The sequence below is a fragment of the Pogoniulus pusillus genome, chromosome 8, assembly GCF_015220805.1.
Source record: "Pogoniulus pusillus isolate bPogPus1 chromosome 8, bPogPus1.pri, whole genome shotgun sequence".
NCBI classification, from domain to species: Eukaryota; Metazoa; Chordata; class Aves; order Piciformes; family Lybiidae; genus Pogoniulus; species Pogoniulus pusillus.
The window spans coordinates 11,788,359-11,816,345 of NC_087271.1; the positions used below are offsets into that span (position 1 = coordinate 11,788,359).

At 53.9% G+C, this 27,987-nt stretch overlaps 1 protein-coding gene across 2 annotated transcripts; it reads left to right on the forward strand.

The window, feature by feature from the left end:
* Positions 1-1,100: 1,100 nt before the first annotated feature.
* On the forward strand, positions 1,101-27,858 carry LOC135177362 (myomegalin). 2 transcript variants are annotated; one of them, XM_064147226.1, is made up of 38 exons: positions 1,101-2,543; positions 5,997-6,116; positions 7,797-7,916; positions 8,153-8,245; positions 8,359-8,574; positions 9,008-9,166; positions 9,512-9,625; positions 9,780-9,917; positions 10,218-10,397; positions 10,673-10,867; positions 12,011-12,154; positions 13,449-13,527; positions 14,043-14,131; positions 14,299-14,415; positions 14,809-14,946; positions 15,264-15,376; positions 16,323-16,450; positions 20,251-20,342; positions 20,462-20,622; positions 20,722-21,037; positions 21,112-21,280; positions 21,429-21,548; positions 21,633-22,107; positions 22,323-22,558; positions 22,756-22,804; positions 23,088-23,305; positions 23,697-23,891; positions 24,428-24,649; positions 24,826-24,957; positions 25,083-25,202; positions 25,289-25,466; positions 25,558-25,682; positions 25,859-25,960; positions 26,122-26,309; positions 26,556-26,693; positions 26,767-26,905; positions 27,021-27,067; positions 27,300-27,858. In XM_064147226.1, the coding sequence occupies exons 1-38, from the start codon at positions 1,395-1,397 to the stop codon at positions 27,330-27,332; spliced, it is 6,747 nt and encodes a 2,248-aa protein (XP_064003296.1). In that variant the 5' UTR covers positions 1,101-1,394; the 3' UTR covers positions 27,333-27,858. The 2 variants fall into 2 exon arrangements, with proteins under 2 accessions (XP_064003296.1, XP_064003297.1); XM_064147227.1 differs by having other exon boundaries at positions 21,432-21,548.
* Positions 27,859-27,987: the final 129 nt, after the last annotated feature.

Below are 27,987 nucleotides of genomic sequence, written 5' to 3' on the forward strand. Positions count from 1 at the left end.
GTCATCCCTGTCCCCTTCTGGGGTTGTGGCCATGGCAGTGTCATATCCAGCCTGGCAGCACTGGGTGTTTGCACAGCTGTGCCATGGTGCTGGGGTGGGAGCACGGGGACTGGGAAGACCTTGTGAGGAAGAGGCCACCAGCCTGTGCAGTCCTTCTGGGGATGTTGGTGCTGCCTGTGCCCATCTGCCATTTAAATCCCAGGTCTTAAAATACCTCCCGCAGCCTGGCACTGTGCCAGGTGTGATTCTGGGGCTGTGAAGGCTCAGAGCAGCATGTGCCTGGCAGCTGCGTGTCTCTGCCCATGCAGCATGTTGGTGGCCCAGAGCTGTCCCCAGCAGCCTTGGGCCGTTGGTGTGATGGTCTGGTGGAGGAATGCTGGTGTGTACCCGCCGGGTGGCATGAGGTGCGGTGCAGGTACTGGATCTAGTGTATGGGTGCTGGTGACCTTTGCTGTGGGGACATACCCTCCATCGCTGCCCGCTGAGACTGAGCACTGGCACCGGCACCGGGACACGGCGCAGTCACTGGTGGGGAACACTGTTACTAGGGATGGGCACTGTACCCGGCCACTGGCACCGGCACCGGGACACGGCGCAGTCACTGGTGGGGAACACTGTTACTAGGGATGGGCACTGTACCCGGCCACTGGCACCGGCATCGAGCCTGTAATGTAGTGCTGGCACTGGGCTGGAGTGCTGGTACTGGGAATAGGCACTGCCACCGGGAGCACCACCAGTACGAGGTGCCGGCATTCGGGCTGCTCTCTGGCACGGGCCCTGCGCTGCCAGCGGCGCGCCGCCGCCGTCGGCACTGCCCCGGTAACGGCGGTGCCCGGGGGCCGCGGCAGGCACTGCGCATGCGCAACCCTGCAGCGGCGACTACGAGTCCCGGCAGCCCCCGCGGCTCCTGCGCATGCGTGAGAGCCCGGCGGCCGCCGCCATCTTGAAATCTGAGCCAGAAGCCGGGCGCCGCCGTGGCAGCAGCATCCTCGGCAGCGGCAGCGGCGCGGCCTGCGGCGTAGGGGGCAGCCCGCGGTGAGGGGCAGCCCCGGGGACGGAGGGCAGCCAGGAGAGAGGGGACAGGACAGGACAGGACAGCCTCGGAGTTGGGGAAGTTGTGGGGAGAGGCGGGGAGTGAAGCGGGGGGCACCCCGGCGTTGCTGCGCTGAGGTGTGAAGGAGCTGCTGTAGGGCGGGATGTTCCTGTAGCACCGGGAGTCTCGGTGTGCCACTCTCCCCACAGAAAGGTGGAGATGGGTGGAGCGAGAAATGCCAGGGGGCTCAGGGTTTGAGGGAGCTCGACCCTGGGATATGTGCTGAGTGAGTGTTAGAGGCCCCAGGAAAGCCTTTCCAGACCTCCCCTGAGTTAGGTTTGTGTGTGAGTGGGGAGGGAAGATGAAGGAAACCTGCCGAATCTGTGCCCGAGAGCTGTGCGGTAACCAGCGACGATGGATCTTCCACACGGCGGCTAAGCTGAACCTTCAGGTGCTGCTCTCCCATGTCCTGGGCCGGGAGCTGTGCCGGGATGGCAAATCCGAGTTTGCTTGCAGCAAGTGTGCCTTCATGCTGGACCGCATCTACAGGTTCGACACCGTCATTGCGCGCATTGAAGCCCTCTCCATCGAGCGCCTGCAGAAACTGCTGCTGGAGAAAGACCGTCTCAAGTTCTGCATTGCAAGCATGTACCGCAGGAACAACGAAGACTCTAGCGCAGATGACAGAGCTGGGGATGGGACTGTGGACCTTTCTAACCTGCCTGATGTGCGGTATGCTGCCCTTCTTCAGGAGGACTTTGCTTATTCTGGGTATGAGTACTGGACTGATCAAGAAGAGCACAGCTTGGAGCCGCACAGCTGCCATGCTTCGGAGGGAGCAAGCAGTCGCCCACGGCGGTGCCGTGGCTGTGCTGCGCTGCGGGTGGCTGATGCTGACTATGAAGCAATTTGCAGAGTGCCGCGAAAGGTGGCCAGAAGCATCTCCTGCGGGTTGTCCAGCCGGTGGTCAGTCAGCATGGGCAACGAGGAGTCATCTGTGTGTGATTTGACGGAGTCTACCAGTGCCAGAGTGCCAGTGGATGGAGAGAGCATGGAGGAAGGCACACCTGTGTCCTCTGTGGAGTCCCTGGACACAACTGTGGAGACAAGCCCTTCACAGCAGAAAGATGAAGATGGAGATAAGGGGGTGAAAGGGAATGGGAAATGTGATGATTTTTCAGATGACCGCATGACCCCAAGCTCTTCACTGAGTGGAAACAGGCTGGAGCTGGCACTCAGTTTGATCAAGAGTTTGGACTACAAACCCCTTCAAAGCCCCCGAGGTAGCAGGCTGCCTATTCTTGTGAAGTCCAGCTTGCCTCCTCACCAGCTCAGCCGTGACTTGGCAGATGGCAGCGCTTCTGCTGGCTTAGTGTGTTCTGGTTCTGCCTTCCTGAATGCAGACAGAAAATCCTTTTCCAGAGCTCCTTTGGGTCTTACCCTGGAGATTTCTGAACTGCAAGAGCTGTGGGATGACCTATGTGAAGACTATATGCCGCTGCGGGTACAGGTAGAGGTCATAGTGATGCTGTTTGATTGAGCAGCGTCCCTGTGGCTCGACACAGAGCCCACTGGGGATTCTTCTGTGCTGAGATAATGCAGATAGCCACGTGTCACCAAACCCAGAGCTAAGAATAGGCAGCACGGTCCTTTTTAGGTGTGCTGCCACTCTCTGTCATTCTCCTGTCTTCTGTTTCCTCCCTGTGTTCTGGGAAATTAACATTTCCCTCTCTCTGTTTTCCCTGTCAATGCAGTCTGCTAGATGGGTCAAAGTTCTTCAGGTGCTCTGTTGTTTTTCTGCTGAGAAGACACCAATTTGTCTTCAGGTTTCTCTTTAAGAAGTCAGTGTGACTTCTATCCACGACCAAAAGGAGCGTTTGAAGCTTCTGGGCATGTGTTTTGCAGCAAATGTGTTTTCTTTGTGCCTGAGTCAGGAACGCCTGCCTCTGCAGATCAGGCCTCCAACCTGCCTGACCTGCAGATCCGTGTAGGGATGTGTGGCGCATGCCCTCAGGAGAAGGTGTTTTCCTTGCAGGTGGATTTGTGCCAGAGGATGACTTTAGGGTTGGTATTCTAGATAATTGGTTTATTTTCTCATCCTTTGACAAGATTCATCCATTAGTGACAGGTGTTGCTGAGAGGTGCTGAAAGCTTCCACGGGACTTCTCAGGTGCTGTTATCTGCCTTGGTGGATGTCCTCATGTAGCTCCAGGTTGCCTCTGTTTTGCTGGCTTTAATGAAATCTTTATTGCTATGCAGTCAAAAAGCTGAACTTGTAGCTCCTTTTCTACTTTCCTTGATGAATAGAAGGCCTCAATCAGTTTCAATTCAGGAATATCCATGTCAGCCTAATTGCATTCCCATTAGCAGCCTTAAGTGCTGTCTGATGCTCTAGGTGGCTCAAGGGATTAGAAAAAATGCTTGTTTATTACTATGGCAACGGTGGCTGTGCTGAATTACACTTCCTATTCAGCCCATGCTGCTCCTGGTCCCATCTGCTTGGGCGTTTCCCTGAGCTGTGCGCTGCTGCCGTAAAAAGCCTGCTCAAGAAGCGATGTGAAGGAGAAATGCAGGAAAACTAATTTTCATCTGGTGCACAAAGGCACTGTGCCGGCAGCCATCAGCTGAAGATGTGAAGCAGGGCGTGGATGCTCCTTCTTGCACTCTGTGTCACTTGTTACCAGTTTTCACTGCCAGGGATATACTTGCAGCACAAAAATAGGCTTTCTCCTAAGAGAGCGTGGCAGTGTCAGTGTGATGCATTGATGGCTTGGCTCTGTGTCACGCATTGCCATCCTCGTTTGGGAACTGTGTTTGAGGAGTTTCACCAGCCTCTGATGTCTGACTGCCCCTGCCGGGAATTCATCCTGCAGGATTTCTTGCTGTGGCAGCTGCAGGTGTGTCTTTCAATGAAGGTGCTGGCAGAAGGGGAAAAGAGCTTTATCCTTTGGATAGCTTTAACAGCAAAAATGAGAAGTTTGGTGCAACTAGCAGACTACCTCGTTCTTGTAGGAATGATTTTTCTTTCCCTTTCTACAAGAAACACTTTTCTGTCCAGTGCTTCGTGTGCATAAATGCCATCCTGGTAGCTTTAGAGGAATATATAGGCTATATAGGACCACAGTGTCCTTTCTGCTCTGGGAAACTGCACTTCTGTCGCATTTCCTGCTGTAATTCAGAATGATCAAGAGCAATCTGGTGCCAGGGTGTGTGACCTTATAGGTACTGTCACTTTGAGTATTTTTTTGAACCAACAATCTTCTCTCTTCACCAGCACAGCCCCAGCACAATGCCACCAAACCAAGCCTTTGTCAGATGTGTTCTTGCAGCTGCCTGTGCTGGTAGCAAGCAAAGGGTTACCCTACTGAGAGCTGATCTTTTACCCACTCTTCTAGGCAGATGTGAGCTTGGCAGGCTTGGATGAAGCAGTGATTATCATTTTTTCTTAAAGAAGTGTTCTGTTTAGGATGATGTCTGCTGGCACTGCTGAGGTTGTCAGTGAAATGCTGGTGTAGGAAAAGCCAGTGGGGAGCTGTGCTGCTGACATGGCTGCCGCGCAGCAGCACCAGGGAGGCAGCTGGTGCTCTGGGACTTTGGACTCTGGAGCTGGCTCTGCCCTTTCCTTTTCTTAGCTCCTTGCAGACTTTCTGCTTATTTTTCTTTGAATGTGAAAATTTTGGAGGAATTTTTTTCCTCTCCATTTTCTTTTCATCACCCTTATTTCCAAGTAGCTGCTTATGACAGGTTCCAGCAGCTCTCCCTGTCTGATCCAAAGCCTTTTTGGCTGTGCAAATTTGAAGTTACTTGCTGTGACTGTTTAACTTTTCACTAAAATCTTAACAAACCATTAAGAAGCTTTGCTTCTGTATGTGAGAGGCAGTGCACAGGCCTGGGGGAGTTTCCCTGTGCTGCCTGACTTTTCCAGAGACAGCAGTTCTCTGACTGCTAAGGGTGAGGATTCAGTCTGACAGGGCTCACCACAGCTGGCTGTTGTTCTCCCAGTGCTGTGCTGCTTGGAGCTGGTGCTCCTGTGTGTGCTCCGAAAAACTGTACCCTCTGCACTGCAATCCCACGCTTGCCAGGGCTCCCACTTAAAGCTGACAGCAGCACAATGGATCTGAGATCACTGATAGTGTTTAGGAATACTTAGTAAGTCCTGTGAGGGCTGTGAGGGTGGATGGCTGGGTTCGAGTTTTGCTCTAAGGGGTTAACAACTTGCTAGGTGGAAAGTAGCAAAATACTAAGAAGGGACAACAAGGGATTAGTGTGTGCTCAGGAAGCAGGGTCTGTCAGGCCACGTGTTGCAAAATAGGCTGTTTCCACTCGCAGTGAAAGGCTGTATGTCATGAAGCAAATCTCAGCTGAGGCACTGAGTTTACTGTGGTTTGTGGAGCTGCAGGGTGCTGCACTCAGTGTAGCAGCTGGAGCATGGGAAGCCATGAAGGAGAGCCCAGAAAATCACAAGTGGAGCGTTTCAGAGCAGGCAGTGACTGCTAAGTTGTGACAGGAGGAAAGGATTGAAGGCTGTGGGTTTGATGAAGACAAAGAAGCTTGGCAGAACATGGGAAGGAGGATTTTAGTTCAGTGCTGGTTTTGCAGCTTTATGAAGCTGCCAGCAGGGTACATGGGAAGGAGGGGAGGTTTCAGGGATGTGACTGGTGTGGGGAGCAGATCCACCATCAGCCTGCAGATAGTGATTGGAGCCAGACAAGCTGCTGGGTTCATGGTGCAGGAGTGAGGAGAGAAAGGGCAGCAGGGCATTTCTGGCAGGTCAGACAGAGAGCTGCCAGGTGCCAGCCTGCCACCCAGGTGAGGGAAGGCACAGGTAGCATGATCTGTTGGAGACAAAAAAAGCACCATGGGGCATATTTAAACCCATGCTGCAAGGCCTGTGGGGGCTGACAGCTAAATCCAAGAAGCCAGTGCAGGATTTGAGCCATTTCTCTTTTCTTTTTTCTCCCAGAATCTGCAAGATGAAGGTCCTCAGCTGGCTCCAGGTGACTTTGCAGCGAGGCAGCATGTGTCTGATCAGCGTGCTGCAGAGCTTCAGGACAAAATCCAGCAATTTGAAGCTGCCAACAAGGTATTCATGAACAGCAAATTCAGTGCCTAATGAATCTGATGAAGTCTATATTGGAAGATGCCTCCAAGCCTGGCCAGAGGCAGGCATCTGGACCTCTTTTCCAGTGAGGGTGTGCACTGATGCATGATTTTCAGTGCTGTTGTCTGCCAGCTTGAGTTAAAAGCATTTGCTTCTTTCTGCAGCTGGGTTGTGTACATTGTTGTGGTTTATTTTTGCAAACTATTATTTTGGAAGAACTTCCCACTTGCCTGCTGAGCCTCCTGGGTGCTGATGAAGAAGAAATGCACAGGGCTGTTTCCCTGTCTCTTGGATTTGCATGAGCTGAGCCTGGTGCAGGGGCGAAGGGCACCTGCCTTTTAAGACAGCTGCTGCTTTTATTTTCCAAGCAGTAAGGGATATCAGTGCTGGGTGGTCCAGTTTTCATTTCAGTTTGAAGGCTTTCTTAGGAAAGAAACATGCATCTGAGTTGTCTTGAGGCAGATCCAGTTGAACACATTGTAAGGAGTAGATGTTCTTAGTAATGCTCTTGAACTCTGAAGTGAATTATACCCACTGGAAAGACAGTGATCAAATGGGAAAAAAAGTTTGGGATGTGATCTTTATTTAAACCCAAGGACAGCTGGAAGCTGTTGGAGCTGCCTGGATCATAAAAGATAGTAAAGAAGCCCAAGGCCCAGAAAATGCAGTTGGAAGTGTCTAAACAGGTTAGGGGGAGTGTCTCTTAGCAAAGAGATAGCATGACAGGTGTGCAAACTAATGAGCAGCACCAGTTCCTTAAGAAACAGGTTTGAGTAAGTCTGGAGAAAGATGCCTATCATCTGAGATCAAGAACACCAACAGGCAGCAGGTTTAGAAATACTAAGAAGCAGTTGCTTAAGTACACAACGTGCATTGAGTCACGAATGTGATGGTGAAAGCAGAGAACTGTCCTAAAGCTGTTTGAGGTGGTAGTCTCTTTTGGGTGACAGTGTTGAAGGCAAAGTTTCTCAGTTTGTAAACCAGCCATGGAGACTTGTGACACATTCCACTTTGCTTTGCAGTATGCTGTTGGCAGCCTAGCCCTGGCTAGGCTCTGCTCTTTTCTCCTGAAGGCAGAACTTGAGGCTAAAGAAGCCACTGATCTGATTGAATGGGAGTTACCTAGACCAAGAGTATCTGGGTAATCAAAGAAGACAGAGAAGGAGCTGAAAGATTGTAAAGGGGTTGCTGCAATGCTCTGGAGTACCTCAGAATCAAAGGAGACAGTTTCTACAATGTGTAGCTTTTAGGGATCTCTTGACAGGTTTTTGGGCTGAAACAACCTCTTACTTCTGTTCCACTAGGAGGAAAATGTTAGAAACTGAGTAAGCCTGTGGGCAATCCAAACAAGATTCCCCTGAAGTATATGTGAAAGGCAGTATGATATGTGAACCCAAGCTTGCAGCCTGGACCCTGCATGAGAGCTTTATTGGCGGGGTCAGAAGCACTGCAGCAGTCCTGTGGGAGGCATTGAAGGCTTTGTTTACTCGCTCATCTCCACCCAGCTCAAACAGTGTTTACAGACTCAGGAGTGAACCATGTTGACCTTGATCTGGTGAACACCTGGGCTGTATGGATTTGAGTAAGGAGTGGCAGGAATCCTGAGTGTGTTTATTTAAAGCCTTAGGCAGGATTAAAAAGCCAACATGTTTCTGTCTTCAGTTGTTGCAGGATAAGCTGAACGAGTTGAATTTTGAGTTAAAATCTGTCCAAGAAGTGTCACAGAGGCAAGATCGTACAATCCAGAGTCTGAACGAGGCCCTGAAGAGCAAAGAGAGCAAGGTAATAGTTTTGGATGGGCGGGATGCTGTTCACCAAAAGGTCTGTTAGCCCTGTAGGCAGTGTCTGAAAATGAGTGCTGAAGCCATTGCTGGGCACCCAGGATCTCATTAAAATTCTTGCAAAGCCCTTACTGTCGTGCATTGCTGGCATATGTCATAATGTGTGCTGCAGGCTTGGGGTGGGAGGGTGTCTGCTCGGTCTGTTGATGGCTGGGCTTTGTATCCTTTGACTTGCAGACAGAGGAGCTGTACCAGATCATCGAAGAGCAGAATGAGACAGTGGCCAAGCTGCGAGGCATGTTACACAGAAGCCATCTGGGGCAGTTGCAGGTATGTCCCTGGAAAGCCTCAAATGCACAAGATTTTGTCCTGTGGAGATCTTGGGTTTTAAATCCTTCTAATGAAGTGAATCTTTAAGTTTCTCTGCCTCGTGCTCTTGTTAGGTGTCAGAGAGTCCGCTCTCATCCCAGGAGCAGCAAATGTCACTGACAGATCTTCAGAACACACTTTTCTATACCAAGCTGGAGGTACAGAAGCTGAAAAGATCTCAGGGCCAGAAAGAGCATCAACTAGCTGAAGCCAAGAGAGCAACTCAGCTCTTGGAGACCATGATGCACGAGGAAGAGCTGCAGAAAGAGGCAACCTGGAAGCACAACCAGGTACTTCACTCCCATTCACCATTTCTGCCTACACCAGCCTGGGGGCATTGGTGTGCCAGGGAGAATTCTTCAGTCTCCTTAGCTTCCTATCTGAGGATTTAGAAATCAGCAGACACTTGATCAGTGGATCTGTTGTCACTGGTATGTTTTTGGGTGGTGCAAATATCCCATCTGTTTTTGCAGTGTTACAGAGTTAATGTCTGCTGCTGCACAGGTTAGCTGTAATTCACTGTGAAGGAGTTCAGTGGATGGATACCCCAGGGCGAGAAACAAATTCAAACTTCTTCACCACAGATATGATATGAAAGCTGTAGTGCTGCAGAGCATCTTTTGCTGTCCCCACAGCCCTTGTTGCTCTTGGTTTCTTCAGACTGGCCTGCTGTTCACAGGTCTGTTGAGGACTGATTGCCAAAGTATGTACTTTTCCTCACAGGAGCTGCGTGCTGTGGTACAGCAGCTGCAGGCAGAGCTGCAGGACAGGTCTCAGCAGCTCCAGACTGTGGAGTGGGAGAAGTGCCATGAGCTGCAGGCCCAGGAACAGAGAGTTCAGCGTTTGAGTTGTCATTTGGCTCACAAGGAACAGCTTCTGCAGGTGAGATGTGGAAATGCTCAAGCTGAACATAAAAAACCAGGGCTCTGCTCCTCCTTTGATATTCAGTGATGGAGAAATCAGTCTGTAATTTTTGTGTCTGCCCTTCAAGAAGAGGAGAGGGAGGGAGATGCTTCTGGGCTCTTAAGATGAGGAAAAAGGTGCAGGTATCTGAGCAATGCCTGGTGAACCCTGGCTGGAACTAGTCAGTCAGCCCTGGGTGCTGAGACTCTACCACTCTTTAATATGGCAGTAGAGCAAGTGTAGTGTGGAGGTAGTTAGCTCTAATTCTCTGGGGGTTTCTGCTCTGACAGCTGTACTAGAGAGGTGTGTTGGTGTGATCTCTAGGAATCCAGGGAGCTTCTGCAGTGCCAGCAAAGCTTGAACAAGAGCCCTGCAGCTGTGAATGCCATGTTGGAGAAACTGCAGCAGCGAGTCAGTGACAGGGATGCTGCTCTGGAGGTGAGCATAGTCTGCTCGTGGTGTCTTGTTTTACTCTAGAAGTGACCGTGGCTTCTACCTGCTCTTCATGCTTCAGCCTTCCAGAGGAGTCCTCTGAAAGGAAGTGCTGAGCTGCCCCCCACAGTGAGTCCTTTTGACCAATCTCTCACCCTAGCGAGCAGTGGACGAGAAGTTCTGTGCCCTGGAGAAGAAGGAGCAAGAGCTGCAGCAGCTCCGTCTCTCAATAAGGGAGTGTGGAAGTGACCTGGAGAAACTGCGCAGTGTCCTGTCCAGCAATGAGGCCACCATTCATGTGAGTACTTGTACCTGGGCATGTGACTTAGCCTGGCTGTGGTGTGCTGCTAGACAAAGCTTCCTGTGAATGCTCTGGTTGTCACTTGGGGAGAGCAGCTGCAGGAGGTTGGCCTTGTGCATAGGGTAGGTTCCTCGGTCACTCGTGTTTCTGGGCTGGGTGTAGAGATGAGTGTGGTGCCTGGAGAGGATGGATGAATCTGTGTGACTCCGCTAGCAGAAGATACTGGTATTTCCAGTTGTGCTTATGTCAGGATAAAGTCTGTGTCCCTGGTTGAGCTGTTTCTATTGTGGTCCACAGAGCCTGGAGAGCCTCCTGAAAGCCAAAACCCTGGAACTAGAGCAGGTCTCAGTAACCTGCCAAACCCTCCGCTGGCTCAAGGAGGAGATTGAGGCCAAATCCTGCAGCAGGCAGAAAGAGCAGGAGGGTATCATCCAGCAGCTGCAGACCTGCCTGCATGACAGGAACAAAGAAGTAGAGGTGAGGCCTTAGCTTGGCATCCTGAGAGTTCTTCTAGTTTGTCTGCAAAGAGGGTGGTCCCAAGCCCGAGTGTCTTGACTGCTTGCCTCTGAGTAGGGCCCAGGAAGCTGTGTCAAGAGCTTTAGAAGCTGGCTGCTTTTGGCATCTGTGAATACCTCTGCTTGCAGAGGTGTACTGCTGCCTCAGCTACACCCAGGCTGAAGAGCTGTTTGTTCTTGAACAGCTTGTAGTTTAATGTCAACACTCTCTCCGTCTCCTCCTCCCTCCTTGTTCAGGAGCTCACAGCAACTCTGCTGTGCAAGCTGGGCCCAGGACAGAATGAGGTAACAGAGGAGCTGCGCTTGCGCCTCCAGCACAAGGAGAAAATGCTGCAGGATCTCCTCAGCGATAAGAACCGTCAGACCATGGAGCATGATGCTGAAATCCGGGAGCTACTGCAGGCTTTGAGCACCAAGGAGCAGCAGAGCAGAGTGAGTTGTGTGCAGTGCTGCAGCAGCGGGGCTGGGGTCCATGGCTCTCTCTTGAGTTAACATAGAGAAGTTGTGCTCTAGCTGCTGCTGGTGTAAGCTGGTGGACCTGCTGAGCAGTGAAGAATCACCTTCTGGGCTAGTCTCAACTCATCACATGGGAGCAGTTATGAATCAGCAGCTCTTAAAATCATTGAATTGTTTTGGTATGAAAAGACCATAAGATTGAGTCCAGTTGTCAACCCAACAGCACCATGGCCAATCAACCTCATCCTGATGTGCCATGTTACAGTTTCTGAATACGCCCAGGAATGGTGACTTCACCTCTTTGGGCAGCCTATTCCAATACCTGACCACTCTTTCAGCAAAGTTTTGCCTAAACCTTCCCTGGCACAACTTGAGGCCATTTCCTCTTATCCAGTCATTTGATACTAGGGAGAAGAGACCAACACCAACCTCACTACAACCTCCTTTCAGGTAGTTGTAGAGAGCAACTCTGTAATGGGGACTTGACACCTCAACAGGTTTGAAGTGGACTAGGCAGAGTTTGTGTGTGGTAGGGAAGGAGATACAGATCCTCCTAGATATCCATGCTCCTGAGCTTGGGGCAGCAGAGGGGCTGTGAGGGGATTGGTGCTCCATGTGGGTGCTACCAGACCAGAAAGGAATACTGAGCCCCTTTCTGTGTAGCACAGAAGTTTGAGTAAGCTCTGCTTGTTGTTTCTTACCTTACACAGTAGTCAGACTAGTGTATGATCTTGGCCACCTTAATGCCTCTTACTGAGCTACAGTTCTTCCTCTGCTACTCTTGCATAGCAGGGTACTGAAAGCCCAAGTACTGTTTTCTACTCTGTTCTATGTCATTCTCCTGTCCTGAATGGGGTGAGAGAAACTGAGGAGCTTATTCCTCTGTAGGTAGACAGGCTGAGCCTTGCTGCAGCCATCTGACAAGTAGAGATGGGAGGGCTGTATTGGAATGACTGGGAGCAGCCAGGACCTAGTCCCAGGCTGATTTGCAGAACAGTTCTAGTCTCAAGTGACAGATAAATATTGAAAAGGTTTCCTTTAGTCTCTCAGGAAGGTGAGGGGCAGGGATCTTACCCCTATTCACAGTCCTGCCTTACCCTGTTTTTCCTGCTCAATCAGGTGGCTGCTGAGAAGATGGCACAAGCTCTGGCTGAGAGGAGCTGTGAGTTACAACTCCTACGCCAGCATGTGTCAGGGAAGGAGCCTGTTGGGACCCAGTCATCTGGTGGCAGGCTGTTGAAGCAGGACAGACAGCCCGTACAAGTAAGAATCATGCACGGTGTTTCTCTGCCTCTGGCTTCGAGGCTCCAGAGAGAGCTGACTGCAACAGAAGGAAATGGGAGAGAGCAGAACACCACGGAGAATGTTAGAAATGGAAGTGAGATTAGGGAAGAGAGTTACTATAGGAGGAGAAAAGAAACTGGGGAGCAGAAATGCTGCCTGGATGTCCTAATCTTGATTCCATCAGCCTTTGTCACTCGCTGTCTCCTTTGGTTTTGATCAGGCAGTATTTGAGTCCTCAGGGCACATGAGAGTATGAAAGAAATTCCCCCTCTGACCTTCCAGCATTGACCCAGTCCTTCCTTGGGCTGGGCTGCTTTGCTGTATTGTAATCCCCTCCTGACATTGTCACATTCTGGAAAGGACAGGAGGGCTAATTTTAGGTTCCACTAATTCTTGGCAGAGCCTACTGGCTGTTTGCTGTCTCTTCCACAATTGGAGTTGGTATTTTTAAACCAGCTTTGCTAAAAACCCCTCCAAGGCTGAACACAACTCCAAGGCTGCACAGGCGACCTCCTACTTGTGCAGCTGCTAATGGTTTGTTAGTGAGCTGACATGTTAAACGTTTTTAAGCAGCTGTAAACAGGTTGCTCATTTCTATTCCCAGGATTAAAGCAAGCTCTGGATCCTCCTAGGGATGTGCATATGGACCAAGCTCTGTTTTCTTTCCTGCATGGTCTCTCTGAGCCACATCTTTGGATGAAGATTTAGATCTGTATAGAGTCCTAGTTAAAAGATGAGCTTGCTGCAGCTGAGTGAAATCCCTTTAATCTGTTAGTGAAGACAGCCACTGCCAGTGTCCTCCCCCAGTGCCAAACAAGGCCAGCATCCTTTTGCTCACATATACAGCTTCTAGGTTCAGTGCAATTGCTTGTCCTCACTGCTTGGCTAGATCCTCTTCCTTGGTTTCTCACATTTCAGAGGCATCAACGAAGCAGACAGCAGCTTTGCTGCAATCATAGAATGCACTGGGTTGAAAGGGAGCTCTAGAGGTCATTTAGTCTGTTTCCCCTGCAGTAAGCAGGGACATCTTCAGCTAGATCGAGTTGCTCATAGCCCTGTCAAGCCTAACCTTGAAAGTCTCCAGGGATGGGGCCTCTGCTGCCTCCCTGGGCAACCTGTTCCCGTGTCCCACCACCTTCATAGTAAATAACTTCTTCCTAACGTCCAATCTAGAGCTACCCTCTAATTTAAAGCCGTTGCCTGGAGCTCTGGGGAAGCTGCAGGTGCTGGGTTCCCCATAGGGATGTGAACCTGTAGACATTTGTCTTTTCAGGAAGTACTCCAAAGAGCTTGTGGAGCTACAGCCGTTTCCAAACCCCCACAGGGGGACAGCAGCTGCGGGACAGAGGGAGGTGAGTGAGGTGACAGTTTGTTTCAGGGTCCCCAAACATAAACAGAGCGCTTTATTGTGGGGGAGCTATGGTCACATGAAACTGTGAGAGAGTAAAGAGTTCTGAGCAAGAGTGAGTGTTTTGAAATAAAGCTGGGCCTCTCCTTTGGGTGATGGTTTCAAGTGAATGGGAGTATAGGAAAGAGAAAGGCTGGTGCTGGATCTGAGGTGAGATACTGCTAATCAAGAGCTGATCCTGTCTAGCAAAGGATTTTTGAATTTATGGTTCAGGTTGGGCTGAGGCCAAGTACAACTGGCTTGGGTTTTGCCTCAGCAGCTCTTGGTGAGGACAGCAGGCCTAGGATGTTGCTGCTACTTTATGCTGCTGTGTAAAGACCAAGCAGGAAAGAAGTGTTCACTGAGAGGCAGCATGAATGGGGAGTGCAGGCATTGTGGACCTGCCAGAGAGGGATTCTAATGATCCTGGGATCAGAGCTGATATGCTGTATTCCTGCAGTAACTAAGCTATTTTTACAGGTACCATGTCAGCAGCGGAGCTGGAGAAGGATCTTGTGAATGCCAAAGAGGAGCTGGAGCTAATGGCAAAGAAGGAAAGGGAAAGCAGGGTGAGCTTGTGATGGAGCCTGTGCTGATCTCTCTTGCTTTGAGGAGGCTGCTGGGCCGTCCCTCGCTGAATGTCTTGGAGCCCCCTGTTGTGAGGAAAATGGGGCAGCAGCTTGCCGTGGGGTGTTTGCTTTCTGAAGGCTCTCATGGACTTCTTTTCCCTTCCCAGCGGGAGGTCGCTGCTCTCCAGTCTGTCATAGCCGCACAAGAGGAAGAGCTGCAGGTGCAAACCTCAGATATAGAGTCCTTGACCAGGACAATCCAGATAAAAGAGGACCTCATCAAGGTGAGGTGATGCACTGTGCTGTGCCATTTCTGCCTGGGAAGGCTTTCCCCACATCCTCAGAGTGACATGGCTGGCTCTTTGTGAGTGGTATTGCTGCTATTTTGCCTACAGCCCACTGCTACTTTGGCCAGAAGGCAGAGGCTCCAGACCCTGGTAGTGTCATTATTTGGCTTGTGCTTCTTGTGTACCAAACACAATGCCATGTTCCTCTTCTCAGTTCTTGCTCCTGGCTGTGCCTAGCACGCTCTGGGTGTGTTGGCATTTGTCTTGGGATACCTGAGTCTTTCCAAATGCTGGAAACTTCAGACAGTTGCATTCCACTCAGGAGGACTATGGAGAGCCATCTGTCTTTGCTACTGATCCCTTCTGAGCTCTCCTGCTGTTGGTTTTCAGGATCTGCAGATGCAGCTGGTAGATCCTGAAGAAATTCCAGCCATAGAAAGGCTGACACAAGAGGTACTGGTGCTTCGGGAGAAAGTGGCCGTAGCAGAGTCGCGAGGACAGGAGGCTACTGGAAACAGAGGGCAGCAGGTAGTGTGCCATGTGGGGTGAGCTGGGCTGTGTTCATACTTATCTTGGTGCTCACTTTTGAGGCTTCCTTATCTGGCTCAGAATGTGCTGAGATGTGCTCGTGCTTGGAAGCTGGATAAGAGGGATACAGAGGAGAGAAATGGTTCCCTTCAGCACTTGTCTCAAGGGCAGAGTCTTTTGGGAGTGCAGGGGTCACACTGACCATCTTGATCACTTGGGCACAAGCAAGAGAGAAAGGGGAAGCCCCTGTTACTCTGGGGCAGCTAGATTTCTCCTTCAATTTATGTTTCAGTTTTTTGTCTCTGCTCTCCAACCAGTTATTACTGATGCTGGAAGGACTGGTGGCTGAACGGAATCGGTTAAACGAGGCTCTCCAGGCAGAGAGGCAGCTCTATGGCAGCCTGGTGAAGTTCCACACGCATCCAGACAGGTAAGTGAGGCTGCGTTGATTCCATGTTGCCCTGCCTTGCTGTAACAAGTGTGGGTGGGCCGTGGGGCAGTCCCTCAAGTTCTGCCCTCAGTGAGAAAGAGAGAGTGTAGACAAAGAGTTGGACAAATGGAGCTTTGAGATTCCCAGTTTTAGGCTGTCTTTTTCCCAGGAAGAGGCTGAAGTGGCAAGCTTTATATGCTATGTGAACTACTTTCCATATGTGCCCTGTGCCACCTCTTGTTTGGACCCTGGGTTTTCCATCTCTTTTTCTCCTAGCCTATTCCAACCCACACTTGGCTACTTTTCAGAGGTTGCTGTCAAATTCTCAACCAGCTGTTGGGTCAGTAAGGATCTGTCTAGGTGCTTATCCAGGCAGTTGTTCCACAGCACAGTGTGGTCTGCATTCTCTGTCCTCTGCACTAATCCTTTGCCCTTCATGGGGCTGCAGCCTCTAGGATATTTGAGCTACCTGATAGCAAGAGAGCACATAAGTGGCGTGCTTGATTAAGTACTGGAGAGAACAGCTGTGACTAGAAATCCCTGCCATGGGCTGGAGCCTTTTTTGGGGATGGCTGTACTCTGCGGGGGTTTGGAGGTGACTGAGCTGCCTGGGGAACATGTGTGCCTGGAGTAGGTGGCATTCTTGGATGGAGGGACCGATTTGAGGCATAGGAAGTTCCATGTAAACATGAGGGGGAAAAAAAAATCACTGTGAGGGTGACAGAACACTGGAACAGGCTGCTCAGGAGGTTGTGGAGCCTTACTCTCTGGAGATATCCAGTACCCACATGGCTGTGTTCCTGTGTGATCTGGTATAGGTGACCTTGCTCTGGCAGGGGGGTTGGACTGGGTGATCTTTTGAGGTCCCTTCTAGCCCCTGTGGTTCTGTGACTGTGATTTGATATCTGTCTAACTCTCTTCCCTTTTGTGTGGCACATCCACTTAGCACTGCGAGGGACCACACTCTGCAGGTGGAGCTGGAGGGGGTCCACAAGCTTCGTGGGCAGCTGGAAGAAGCTCTCGGAAGAAGCTTGGCGTGTTTGAGCAGGCTGGAGATGCAGGGCGCTATAGGAGGTGGGGAACAGGAGCGTGTGAGAGTCCTACCCCAGCATGCCTTCTGAGCACTGGCGCTCCCCCGCCCGCCACGGAAACGGTTCACTAACCCAGCGAGCCTGTCTGCCTGCCTCTGGGAGGGCTGCTTGGGTCTTTAGCAGTGGTACGATAGAGCCCCCTCAGGGCTTGCTTGGTTTTGTTTTTGAGCTGCTTCAGAACGGCGATCAGTGCAATCCACCTGTGTCTCCTGTGTGTTCCTGCCTCACCCACCCCAGTGGCCACTGATGTATTTGCACATTCAGATCATTCCATTTTAGTTGATTTCCCTCTATCTCCCTTCTCCCAGCTTCATGGGCCAAATAAAGATTCCCTTTCTCTGAAGGAAACACCAGATGTTCTCTATCATCTCCCAAGTGCATGAGTGTGAGTTTTTGTATCTCCTCACCATTTCTACCCCATGACATCCCCCTTTTGGGTTGATGGCAGTGGGTCCAAAAGGAGAAGGTGTATATGGAAAAGCAGGTTCCAGAGCTTGAGAATTTGAGAAGGGCTGCAAGACCTGGTGGCACTTGCTTGGGGCTCTTATATAAGTTTTATCTACAACCAAGAACTCATTTTATGCTTAAGCCAAGTCCTACACCTGAGTTGGTGATTTACTGACTTTTTTTTCCCCCTGAATTAAAAGTCATCTCAAATTAGCTTGTGAGCACCTTCAAGGGAGAGCTCCCTGGTTTTGACAGCTGTTTTGGGGTGGCTGCTGCCAGGGTCTGGGTGGGGTCTGCTCCCTCACTTTATATGTGAATCTTATTACAGGCTCCACACACCCCTTGGGTGATGGGCAGGGCCCTATTTTTGCTTTGGGGACAGTCCCACTTTGAACTGCTGCATGCCAGTTCTAGGACATCTTTTACCTCCTTTGGGAGTGTTTGGACTGGTGTGAGAGCAGGAAAAACGGCAACTTCCTGATGATCAATGCCTCCCATGAACTGTGGGCCATGGATCAGCACTCTCATCGTTGATCACTTCCCAAGGTGGCAGGAGCAAATTTTGTAGCTCTGAGCGTGTTTCTGCTTCTTGGGGAAGCTGACCTAGGAGCGAGTGGAGCAGAAGAGCTCCATCTGGTGGAGCTGTGCCACCTGGGCTTGTGCCTGCTCTGCTGCCCAGCCGTAGGTAACTGCTTCACATGACACCACCTATCCCACGCCTTGCACCCATGCTAAGGTCTTCTCTTGCCTGCCTCGGACAGGGTTAGAAGACTGCAGTGCTCTCTCCCTTCAAATGCAGCAGGTCAGCACTGCTGCTCTGTGCCTAGCTATGTGGTGAGTTTAGCAGTTCTTATGTAGGCTAAAGGGATGCAGCTGGTGGCTGCTGGGCAGCTCTGGTACTTGGTTAGCTTTTCCTTTGTAGTCTTTCATCTCATTCTCTTCCTCTCACTTCCGTGTAGCACCATCTTCTCTTCCTCCTTCTGCCTCTCACTTTTGTAGAAGCCTTTGTGTCCCTGTCTTTTCACCTTCCATCCTCCATCCTGGCTCTGATGCCCAGCTGGCTCCCTGATCCCTTGAATGCCATGGAGTCCAGGACATGGCACAGACTCTCTGACATGGCTTGAGCCAAGTCTTGGCTGGTGCTTCAGTAGCTCCCATCTCTTGTATGCATTGTGCTGCAGATCTGTTCTTGGCCTCTGCTTACCTTACTGCTTGCTGTACATGCCCCATAGAGGAGCATTATCCTGGGCTGAGGTGCACCAACTTTTCCACTATGTTCTTTAGGGCCTCCTTTCATCCCTGGTATCCCTGCCTGTGCACTCCTCTGCCCCGTGGAAGAGGCAGCCTGAGCACCCTCTGCCTGAGGGCATCCCCTATCAAACTGCACAGTGCTTTCTGTCGTCCTGTAGCTCTCTGTGAGGGTCTCTCCTTCCTCTCCATTTCCCTGGGCACCTTGCTTCCCTTCCCTTGTTGCCAGGAGTATGAATGCTTCCAAGTCAACCTGGATCCCTGTGCCATTTTAAAGCCATGCAACCAGTTCTCTGTGCCTTTAGGCTGGGTGTGAAGGACAAGAGTCTGAGAAAGAGAGCTGGGGTTGCATCTCTTGTCAGTGATACAGAGAAATGAGCAGCCCTTGACCCTTTGAACTTACACTCCGGTGTGCTCACTGTGTTGGAGAGTTCATGCACTTGTTTAGGAGTGGTCTGGGTGCAGTCTGCCCTATCTGCACACTTCTCTGCTCCTCCAGCACCAGCTTCCTCCTCTGCCTTTTTTTGTTTTTCTTTTTTCCCCCTTGCCTTTTTTGCCCTGGTCCTGGAGCAGTGGGAGTCATGTGGAGCTATGGATGATGGTGAGGAGTGGGGTGCTGTGTCCTGGCACAAAGGGTAGTTCTCCTATGTCTCCAGAGCAGCCATGGCTGCCCTGGCTTCTTAGCCATGGTGATCTGGTTCAAGAGTCATATGCTTGTGATCTTCATGCCCCCAACAAAGCCTGCGGCCAAAGGTCTTCATCCTTTTGCCCTTCAGAGCCCTGAAAGCATTGAGCTTTAGCCCTAGATGATTTGTTACCTGGCGGTCTGTGTCCTTAGGGGCTCAGAGGGCTGTACTTTGGCTATGCTGAATGCCACACAGGGGGCCTACTGCTGCTGCACTGGGGTGGTGCTGCCACTTGCAGCTCCCTTCAAGCATTTAGCTCCTGAAACAGCGATTTTCTATGACGGCTGTCCTGGCTCCCTGGGCATAGCTGCCTCAGTGATCAGGCTCCACCACACAGGCTGACACCTGCTAGGCTTGGCAGTAAGGTGCTCCCAATTTTTGCAGTCTCCCGGAAGTTGCCTGTCACAAGTGAGTCTCCTGAGTCTGCCACTATCTTTGCATGCAGTGCACTCTGTGCCCAAGTGTGCTCCTGTCTGGTCCTCAGCTCTCCTTCCCAGGAGCTGTATGTATCCTTCACCAGGGATGTTTGGCCACTCTCTCCTGACAGGATTTCTCTGCATTCCCCTGCTGCATGTTCAGCCTTGCTTGTGAGCTCCAGCTCTGATGGCGGTGGGCTTGGCTAAGGCAAGGCACCTTTGAAACCTGGCCCCGTGCAGCCCCGGGGAACCATCTGGATCCTGTCCAAACTCCCCATTCCCTGGGGAGAAGTGGGAGTGGAAGTACACCCATGTCACAACCCTGGCAATGGGAGCCTAAGCTGAGCAGGCTAAGTGGGAAGAAAGCTGCAAGACAAGGGCTGCAAGCATTAGGAAGCCAGGAGCAGGTAGAAAAGTGTGCCCCCAGCTCACCTCTGTGGGGTGGGGTGGGCCCGTGCCCCCTGTGTGCTGTGGTGTGGGACACAAGGAGCCCTTTAGCACTGCAAGACTTGCAGGGAGCCAAGTGCCACATGTGACAGCAGGGCTTGGGTGACTGAACTGTTCCTGCAGACTGGGACAGTGCCAGTGAGGGTCCCTGACCTAGAACACGTTGCTGCCGCTGGCTGTGGCTTGTGAAGTGGCTGCAGCGTGGGTGGCATGTCTGCACTGAGTTGGGAAGCAAGCACAAGGCGCTGTGAAGGTGTGCATGCCATCTCTGGGGGTGAAGGCAGCTGGGGCTGTCCCCTCCCTCGGCACAGGGCCAGCACAGGCTGCTGGATTGGAGTTCCAGCATGCAGAGAGGGTGTGGCAGGGCACAAGGACAGTAGGGACACCTGGCAGGAGCACCCCAACACCAGGCATGTATGAGAGGAAGCACCTGCCCTGTGGCTGCCCACAGGAGTTGTGAGCATCACCAAGGATGGGACAGGAGCAATGTTGCCGCTGTCACCACTTTGAGCACCTTGTTGTGCTGTGCTGTTCTCTAGGTGAGGCCACAGGCGCAGATGCTGATGATGCCAGCACCAGCCTCGCTGACAGCATCAAGGAGAAGGCAGCCCAAGGCATGGCAACCCAGCACGTGAGTCATGGCAGCAGGGCACCGGGAGCAGGGATGGCAGGGCTGGGAGCAGCATCACTGTCAGACTGTGTCCTAGCCCTTTGGGAATATCTCTGTCCCCTCTGTTTTTGTCTCTCTAGAGCAGCTCCCAGACCCCTAAGGAAAGTGAGGGCCCTGAAAGAACCATGCTGGGGAGCACGGCATCCTCCGTGCTAGAACAGGAGGTGCGGGCAGAAGAGGAGCTGAGGGAGCTGAAGGTGCAGCTGGAAGAAGCTGGCTTCTCCTCAGTCTCCCATATGAGGCAAGAGCCCTGGGTGCTGGAGCATGCGAGTAGCAGGGGCTTGAGTGGGTACTCTGCATCTGGCCTCTGCCTTCCCTTCATAGTGCCTTTTGTCCCCAGGAAGGCGATGTTGAGCCTGTGCCTGGAGAATGCAGAGCTCAAGGAGCAGATGGGTGAAGCCACATCACTGCTAGAGAATGGGGAGCAGGAGGAGGCTGGACTGGGCAGCCGCCCAGCCCCTGAGCCCCGCAGGCTACAGAGGAAGAGCCGCAGTGCCCTCAGGGACCGCCCAGCCGGCAGCAGTGGGGATGGCCAGGGGATCCCAGCAGAGAGAGGAACTACACCCACCAAGCGTCCAGCACTGGAGGCACGATCACAGGACGATATGGCCAAGAAACTTTGCCCTGGTACTCCAGGGAGAGAGGATGTGAGCCACGTAAGTGCCCTGGGCACAGGGGACTGGAATGGAAGTGGAACTGGGGAGCTCATATCCTGTCTCCTCTCTGGCAGGTGGAGGGCATGATCTCTGGTGGGGGCTGGTCAAGACTGGGTGCAGAGCTACAGTCTCAGGTGGCACAGGGCCAAAGGCAGTGCCAGGAGCTGCAGGACAAGCTTGCTGCCTCGGAGGCCATGGTGCGGGCACAAGCCGAGCAGCTGGAGAAGTGCCACATCCTCCTCCGTGAGTTAAAACCCCAGGCGGGATGGGGTGTGGGGGAGTGTGGGGGTATCTGTGCCAAGCCCTGCATGCCCTGTGCACTGTGCTGTGTGTGGGGCAGGGGTGATGGATCCTGCACAAAGCAGGACTCTGAGGTGTTGGGGGTGCCCAGCAGGTGAACCCCATGCCCAGCAGCTGAGCAAGCAAGTGCAGGTGGACTTCCAGGACCTGGGCTATGAGACTTGTGGGCGAAGTGAGACTGAGGCTGACCGGGATGAGACGACCAGCCCTGGTAAATAGAGTCATGGTTCTGGGGATCCCTGTGCCTTGCCCACCTGGCATGGAGAAGTAACACTGCGCCCCGTTCACTCTGCAGAGTGTGAAGAGCCAGATGTATTCAGCGAGCCCAGTCTGGGTGAGGAGCTGGGGTCCCCAGGCCAGCCAGGGATGTCCAGGGTGGGCAAGGTTGCCCAGAAAGCCATGGACCCAGCAGAGGTGGGGGCCCTGCAGCAGCACATCCAGGACCTCAAGGTGCAGCTTCTCAATGCCAACAAGGTGATCCAAAGCCTGCAGCGCCGTGCCCGCTCCATCTCTGTCACCAGCGGGTACACCTCGGGCGCTGAGCGGCCCCCACCAGGCACCACGGCCTTGGCCTCCTCAGCCCACAGCCTCACTGATGAGGATGAGGGCTGGCAGTCAGATGGCCACGGCACTCTCTGCCCGCCTGCCCTGCGGGCTCATCGTGACCTGCAGCACCTGGTGCATCGCGTTGCCCTCCTTGAGGCACAGCTGCCCACCACGAAGCTCAGAGGTGTTTTGCCTAAGGAGCTGCAATCTGCCACTTGGCCAGGGTATGGTCATGGGGCCCAGATGGGGCTGTGGGACTTGCCAGGGTGGTGGCTTCTTGTCATATGCTTTTCTTGTAGCCAAGCTCCTGGGATGCTTGTGCTGAAACAGAGCAGCAGCAGTGGACAGTGCACAGACTCTCCTCGTGGCAGCCTGTCCTTACTGTGTCCTCGGGGAGTCTTGCAGCCCTGTGGACTCACCGCTTACATATCTCTCCTAGGAAATACGACTCATTGATCCAAGCACAGGCTCGGGAGCTCTCCCACCTGCGGCAGACGCTGCGGGAGGGCCGTGGAGTGAGCCGCAGCCTGGTCCAGCACCTGCGCGATGCCCTGCGGTCCTTTGAGGACCTTCTCCGTGGTACTGACATTGACTACTACCTGGGACAGGGCTTCCGGGAGCAGCTGGCTCAGGGCAGGCAGCTGGCTGAGAGGCTCACTGACAAGCTGGGCACAAGTAAGTACCTTTGTGGAGAAGGGCTGGGCATCACGTGGCACAGTGGGCTAGGGAGGGTCGGGGCTACTCAGAGATATTGTGCTATGTGGGCTACCTGCTCTGAGCTGGGCTGTCCTGTCCTGCTGTGGCTCTGTTTGGGGATGGGCAGTCTGGGGCATGGAGGTGGTGACTGGTTCCTCTCTGGCTTGGTTTCTCAGATCGACAAGATGGAGATGATAAAACCAGCCATGAACTCCTGGCACTGAGGTACCTCTTCCCAGAGAGGGCTTGGGGAACCCCATGGGCTAATTCTACCCTTGGGGTAGGGGTCTGGGAAGCCCTTGGGGTCTGTGCTCCAGGTGGACAGCCTAAGGCTGCCTCTGCTCTGGGGATGGAAAGCCCTAGTCTTGGGTTGGACAAACCATGGCACTATGCATGTGGAATGCAGCGTGTGGGGTGTCATGCCAGAGTGTGCACAGTACAGTGGAGGAGGACCATGAGATAGAGGTTACACTGCCCTGCCAACCCTGGTCATGGGTCATCTCTACAGGCTTAGCCAAGAACTCCAGGAGAAGGAGAAGGTGATTGAGAACCTGGAAGCGAAGCTGCAGGAGCGCTGTGACTCTCCAAGCAGCAGCCTCCCACCCTCCGAGTCCTCCTGCTCTGCCACCAGCTCCTCCTTTGTGTCTGAGGGGCTGGAGCCTTGCTCCGATGGGGATGCAACCAGTGAGTGCAGCCAGTGCTGTGAGGAGCCCACCCAGCTGACAGGTACCATGGGGTGCCTGCAGGCCATGACTGTGGGCTGGGGACATACAGCTCCTCTCTAGCATGTGTGTCCCTGCAGCAGTAGATGCCCATCAGGCCTGGGCAGGGGCTGCATGTGTGACACTGTGTCTCAGTATCAGCCTGGGAGGGTGAGCACACAGCACTTGCAGCTGTAGGGGAACATCTCAGGGAGCCTTGCTGTGGTATCATAGCCCTTCAAGGCTGGGACCTGACCAGCTTTCTGTGGTCTGGCCCAATCCAGAGTGCATCCAGATGAGGTCACTCGGTTGCTTGGGATTCACCAGGGTTCATAGTGACCCTGGGGAAGAGAGGTCCTTGCCAGGTTGAGCCAGAGCCACTCTGACATCTCTCTCCATCTCTTTCCTACCTCTAGGCTTTTCCTTTGACTCCTTTTCCAAACCTGCTAGTGTCTCTCTGCCTGCACTGGCCCCTGGGCCGCCTCCCTTCCTGCCTGCTGGGTCCCTCACTTCTGCAGCACCCCCACTTCTGGGGTGCTGTGGGCCCCCTGTCTGTTCCCTGGCCGAGGCACAGCAGGAGCTGCAGGTGCTCCGGAGGCAGCTGGGAGAAAGTGAGCACGTGTCTCTGGCATGGGGTTGGTCCTGCCTGCCCTGTATGCCATACTGTGCCATGCTGCATGATCCCACATACTCTCTCATCTCCTGTCCTGCTCTGGCACTTCTTCTGCTTCCTAGAGCTGCTGGTTTGGGATTGGATTCACTCTGTCTGGGGGACAATGGGGATTTGTGGCTCTGATCTAGAGAGGGCCTGGTGGGTGGAATGGGCACAGGATGAAGTAGCACTGGCCCTTGATATGGGCACTTGCAAATCCTAGGGCCTCTGGGAAAGGGCTGGTTTGCTTAGTTGTTCTCTAGAAGCTGAGTTGAGATCCTCACTATGGCGTAGGAGAGTCCTTGCTCTTCAGGAGGTATAAGTTTGACTGGGGCAGGAAGTTACTGATGGGCTATCACCACAGGTGGCTGTTGGGCTGCACTGCTGGGCAGAGTGAGAAAGGGGCAAAAAGCATGTGGTGGAAGTGTGTTACCCTTGTTCTGCCTTCCTGCTTATTGTCCTCCATGTCCTCACCGCTTTGCCCTGTGCATGCAGGTGTGACATGCCCTGTGGCCCCAGCAAAGCCCACAGTGCCACTGGGCCCCTTCGGAGAGAGCAGCAAAGCCCCCGCACTGTCCTGCCGACACGGTGTGCTGCAGAGCCTGGCTGAGATCCCTGGGGCCACTGAGACTCACACCCTTTGGAATGTACCCCCTCCCAGGCAGCCCCTTTATGGGGCTCTGCCATCAGCGCACCCCTCCAGCCACAAGCTATCAGGTAAGGTCCATGTTGCAAAGCACAGGGGAATGCTGGCTGGGAGCAGGGAAACAAGGAGAGCCCCGGCACCAGAATGTCTGCAGGATGTGGCTCTGGTATGGGGCAGGGTAGCAAGGACGGAATGTGGCAGATGGCAAAGCCATTCCTGCCCCGAACAGTCCTTTTGGCTGTGGCAGGGGCAGACCTGCTGGAGGAGCACTTAGTGGAGATCCGCAGCCTGCGCCAGCGCCTCGAGGAGTCCATCTGCACCAACGACCGGCTCCGGGAGCAGCTCGAACGCCGCCTGGCCTCGGCCAGCAAGGCCAACGGTACGGTGCTGCTCTGGGGCCGGGCTGGCGGGGGTCTGGCTTTGCAGAGCCTGCGGCACGGGGAGGGTGCTCACCCGGTGCGCGGCAGCGAGCCAGACAGAGTCTGCATCGGTCGCCCTGCGCAGGCTTGCCCGGTGATGCCTATAGCCAGGCGGCGGAGCCGGCGCTGCAGCTGAGTGGGGAGAACCAGGCTCTGCGTGAGGACAACCGGACCCTGCGGTTCCAGCGTGACCACCTCTCCCGAGGTAGGGCTGGGTGACCCCAGGTCTGCATCCCAGAGTACGCGGCCTGAGTGGGCTGGCGGTGACACTCCTGTGCTCTCTGTCCCCAGAGCTGACACGAGTGCAGGAGGCTCTCTTGGCTGCCTGCTCCCGGGCACGGGAGGCTGAAGCAGAGCTGGGGCAGCGGCGTGCGGAGCAGCGGCGGCTGGCGGAGGAGCTTACCGAGCACCAACAGAGTGTCCGACAGCTCCGGGACGAGCGGCGCTCTCTGCAGGAGGGCAACAACAGGTGAGGGTCGGGGCATTATGCCATTATGCACTGAGGCTTCGGGGCTAGCGGGGCTGCATGGCATGGCTGTCGCTGTGTCTCCCCTCTGCAGGCTGCAGCACACGGTGGCACTTCTGCAGCAGCAATGTGAAGAGCACGGCCTGCTCCTGCAGACGCTGCGAGCTGAGCTGCGTGTCTATGAGAGTCTCCCTGGCCCACCTGCTGAGACCCGCGCAGGTACAGGGCTCCTGCCCGGCCCACCACTTCTGCAGCCCTGGAGTGGTACCACACATCTCTCCTGCTGCGGCAGCAGGGGGAAACATGGTGGCCTTGCCTGCGGCCAGGCAGGCCCACAGCAGCCCCAGGCACAGAGCCAGGGCTGACAGCAGGGACTCAGATACTTCTTCTTGCAGGCTGCTTCCCATCTCCCCCAGTGCGGGATGCTGGCACAAGCTCAGAAGCTTCCCTCTTCTCCCCACTGCCTTCTGACACGTCGGTGGCCCAGCAGATGGATGGTGGGTACTGGAACCTTCCCATACACATCCTCCCGGGATTCCTGAGACCTGTCAAACTCACGGCAGCATTCTTGCTGAGCAAGAATGGACATCTCTGGAATACGACAAGGGAGGCTGTAGGGGGATGGAGAAGTAGTCCTCACCCAACCCTCGTTCCACAGAACCATGTGGGACAGACCCACTAGTGAGGAAGAGAGAGGGGCAGAGAGGGGCTCATGCTGTCTGCTGCCTGGACACCTACCGGGCCCTGGAGCATCAGATCCTGGAAGGGAAGGAACTTGCCCACGAGCTCACCTGTCTGACGCGCCCAGCGCATGGGCTGCCTAACTGCCAGCTTCCGGGAAAGGAGGTAAAGTGGGGGCAGGACAGGGCTGGTGGCAGCTGGGGGCCAGGCTCCCTGTGGACCGTGCCTAAAGAGGCTCCTAAGCCCAGGGTCAGCCTCCAGGCTTGCAGGGCTGGCAAGGAGCAGGTAGCTTCTAGCCTGGGGACTGTCACTGGCACTGCCCTGCCATGCTAGGCTGGGCATCACAAGTCCCCAGGTGCAGTGGGATGCAGGTGCCCAAGCAGCACCTGCTTCCGCACCCTTCTCCCACAGGCCCTGGGGTGGGTGGCCACGGGGCACCTCTGGGGCAGCGCCAGCACCCTGCATCGCATCCTGGAGGAGTGCACGTCTCTACTTGCTGCCTTCTGGAGCACCACACTGTCAGTCAGCCCTGCCCAGCACCACAGCAAGGTAAGCACCAGGCCAGGGGAGGGGGGGCAATGGGGCTGGATGTTCACAGCTCATCACACTTGTCTGGCCCCAGGAGCAGGAGCTGCAGGGTGAGATCGTGGCACTGAGGGCCCAGCTGTCTGAGAGGGAGGATGCTCTGCAGAACACAGCCAAGCAGCTGCGCAGCACGGCCCAGCTCAAGGACAGCATGGAGCGGTTCATTGTCAGTCAGTGTATGTGGCCTAGCGGGCACCTTGCTGTGGGAAGGCATGGCCAGGCTGGCCTGGTAGCCATGTGCTGGTGTGACTCCACAGCACAGAAACCTCACTGACTCCACTTCCCTTGCAGTGACCAGGACCCACAATGTGCTGTGCAAGGCCAGAACAAACCTGGAGGTGAGTTTCCCTAGCAACCACTGCAGGATATGGGCTGTGGTGAGCCCACAGATGGCTTACACCCAATTCTCTGCTAGCAGGGGTGTTGAGGGGCCAGCTGAATGTAGCATGTCTTTGGAAACACACAGGGACCCACTTTCCTTGGCCCTCTGTGTCCCAAGGGCAGAGCAGCCTCCTGGCGAAGCCTGTCCTGGTGTTGCTCTCCATACTGCCATACATACTTTCTTGCCAGGTGAAGGCCCAGCAGGTCCTGCCCATCGCATGAACCTCAGGCAAGGCAGTGTGCAAAACCCCCCTGCCAAGGAACAGCCTGCTGGCTACCCAGCCATGCTGGAGGGCTGGAGTGGACTTTATCCCAGCTGCTGTCAAGGGCTAGCGTGGATAGGTGCCTACAGTGCCCAGTGCCACACATTTAGTGGGTCTGGGCTGCTGTGGTGGTCACATGCCTTCCACCTGCCCTTGTTTGACCCTGCAGCAGCAGCTGCTGGCTTGGGCTTTGCCTGCCCTGTGCTTTAGCGCTCGTCTCTCTTTGGCCCACGGTGCTTAGAGCAGGGCCTCACAGCCCTCTGTGCTGGCCACTGCTTGTGCCAGTACTTGGTCTCGTTTGGAACTCTGCTGCACACCTGTCCCTGCTTGTGGATATATGTATATGTATATAGACAGAAGTATCAGAGCTGCGTTTTGTGGGTTCCCTGGCCATGCTGGGGAGCCTCAGCGCAGGAGGAAGATGTAAGAAATGCCATGTTCTCTTCAGTGGCTGGAGCGTGCCCAATAAAGGCTTCCTTTGGGTTGTGGTGTTTCTGGTATGCCCATCTCTGCAGCCATTCTCCCCCTCCACAAGCTACCCGCAGTGCGGGGGCCCACAGGCACTGCCCAGGCTGGCCTCGAAGGGGCAGCTCTGAGCCCCACGCTAGCACCCC

Coding starts and splice junctions, on each gene's coding strand:
- LOC135177362 (XM_064147226.1), top strand. CDS start 1,395: ATGAAGGAAACCTGCCGAATCTGTGCCCGAGAGCTGTGCGGTAACCAG. Junction 2,544..5,996: donor ATATGCCGCTGCGGGTACAG/GTAGAGGTCATA, acceptor TTTTTCTCCCAG/AATCTGCAAGATGAAGGTCC. Junction 13,528..14,042: donor CAGCTGCGGGACAGAGGGAG/GTGAGTGAGGTG, acceptor CTATTTTTACAG/GTACCATGTCAGCAGCGGAG.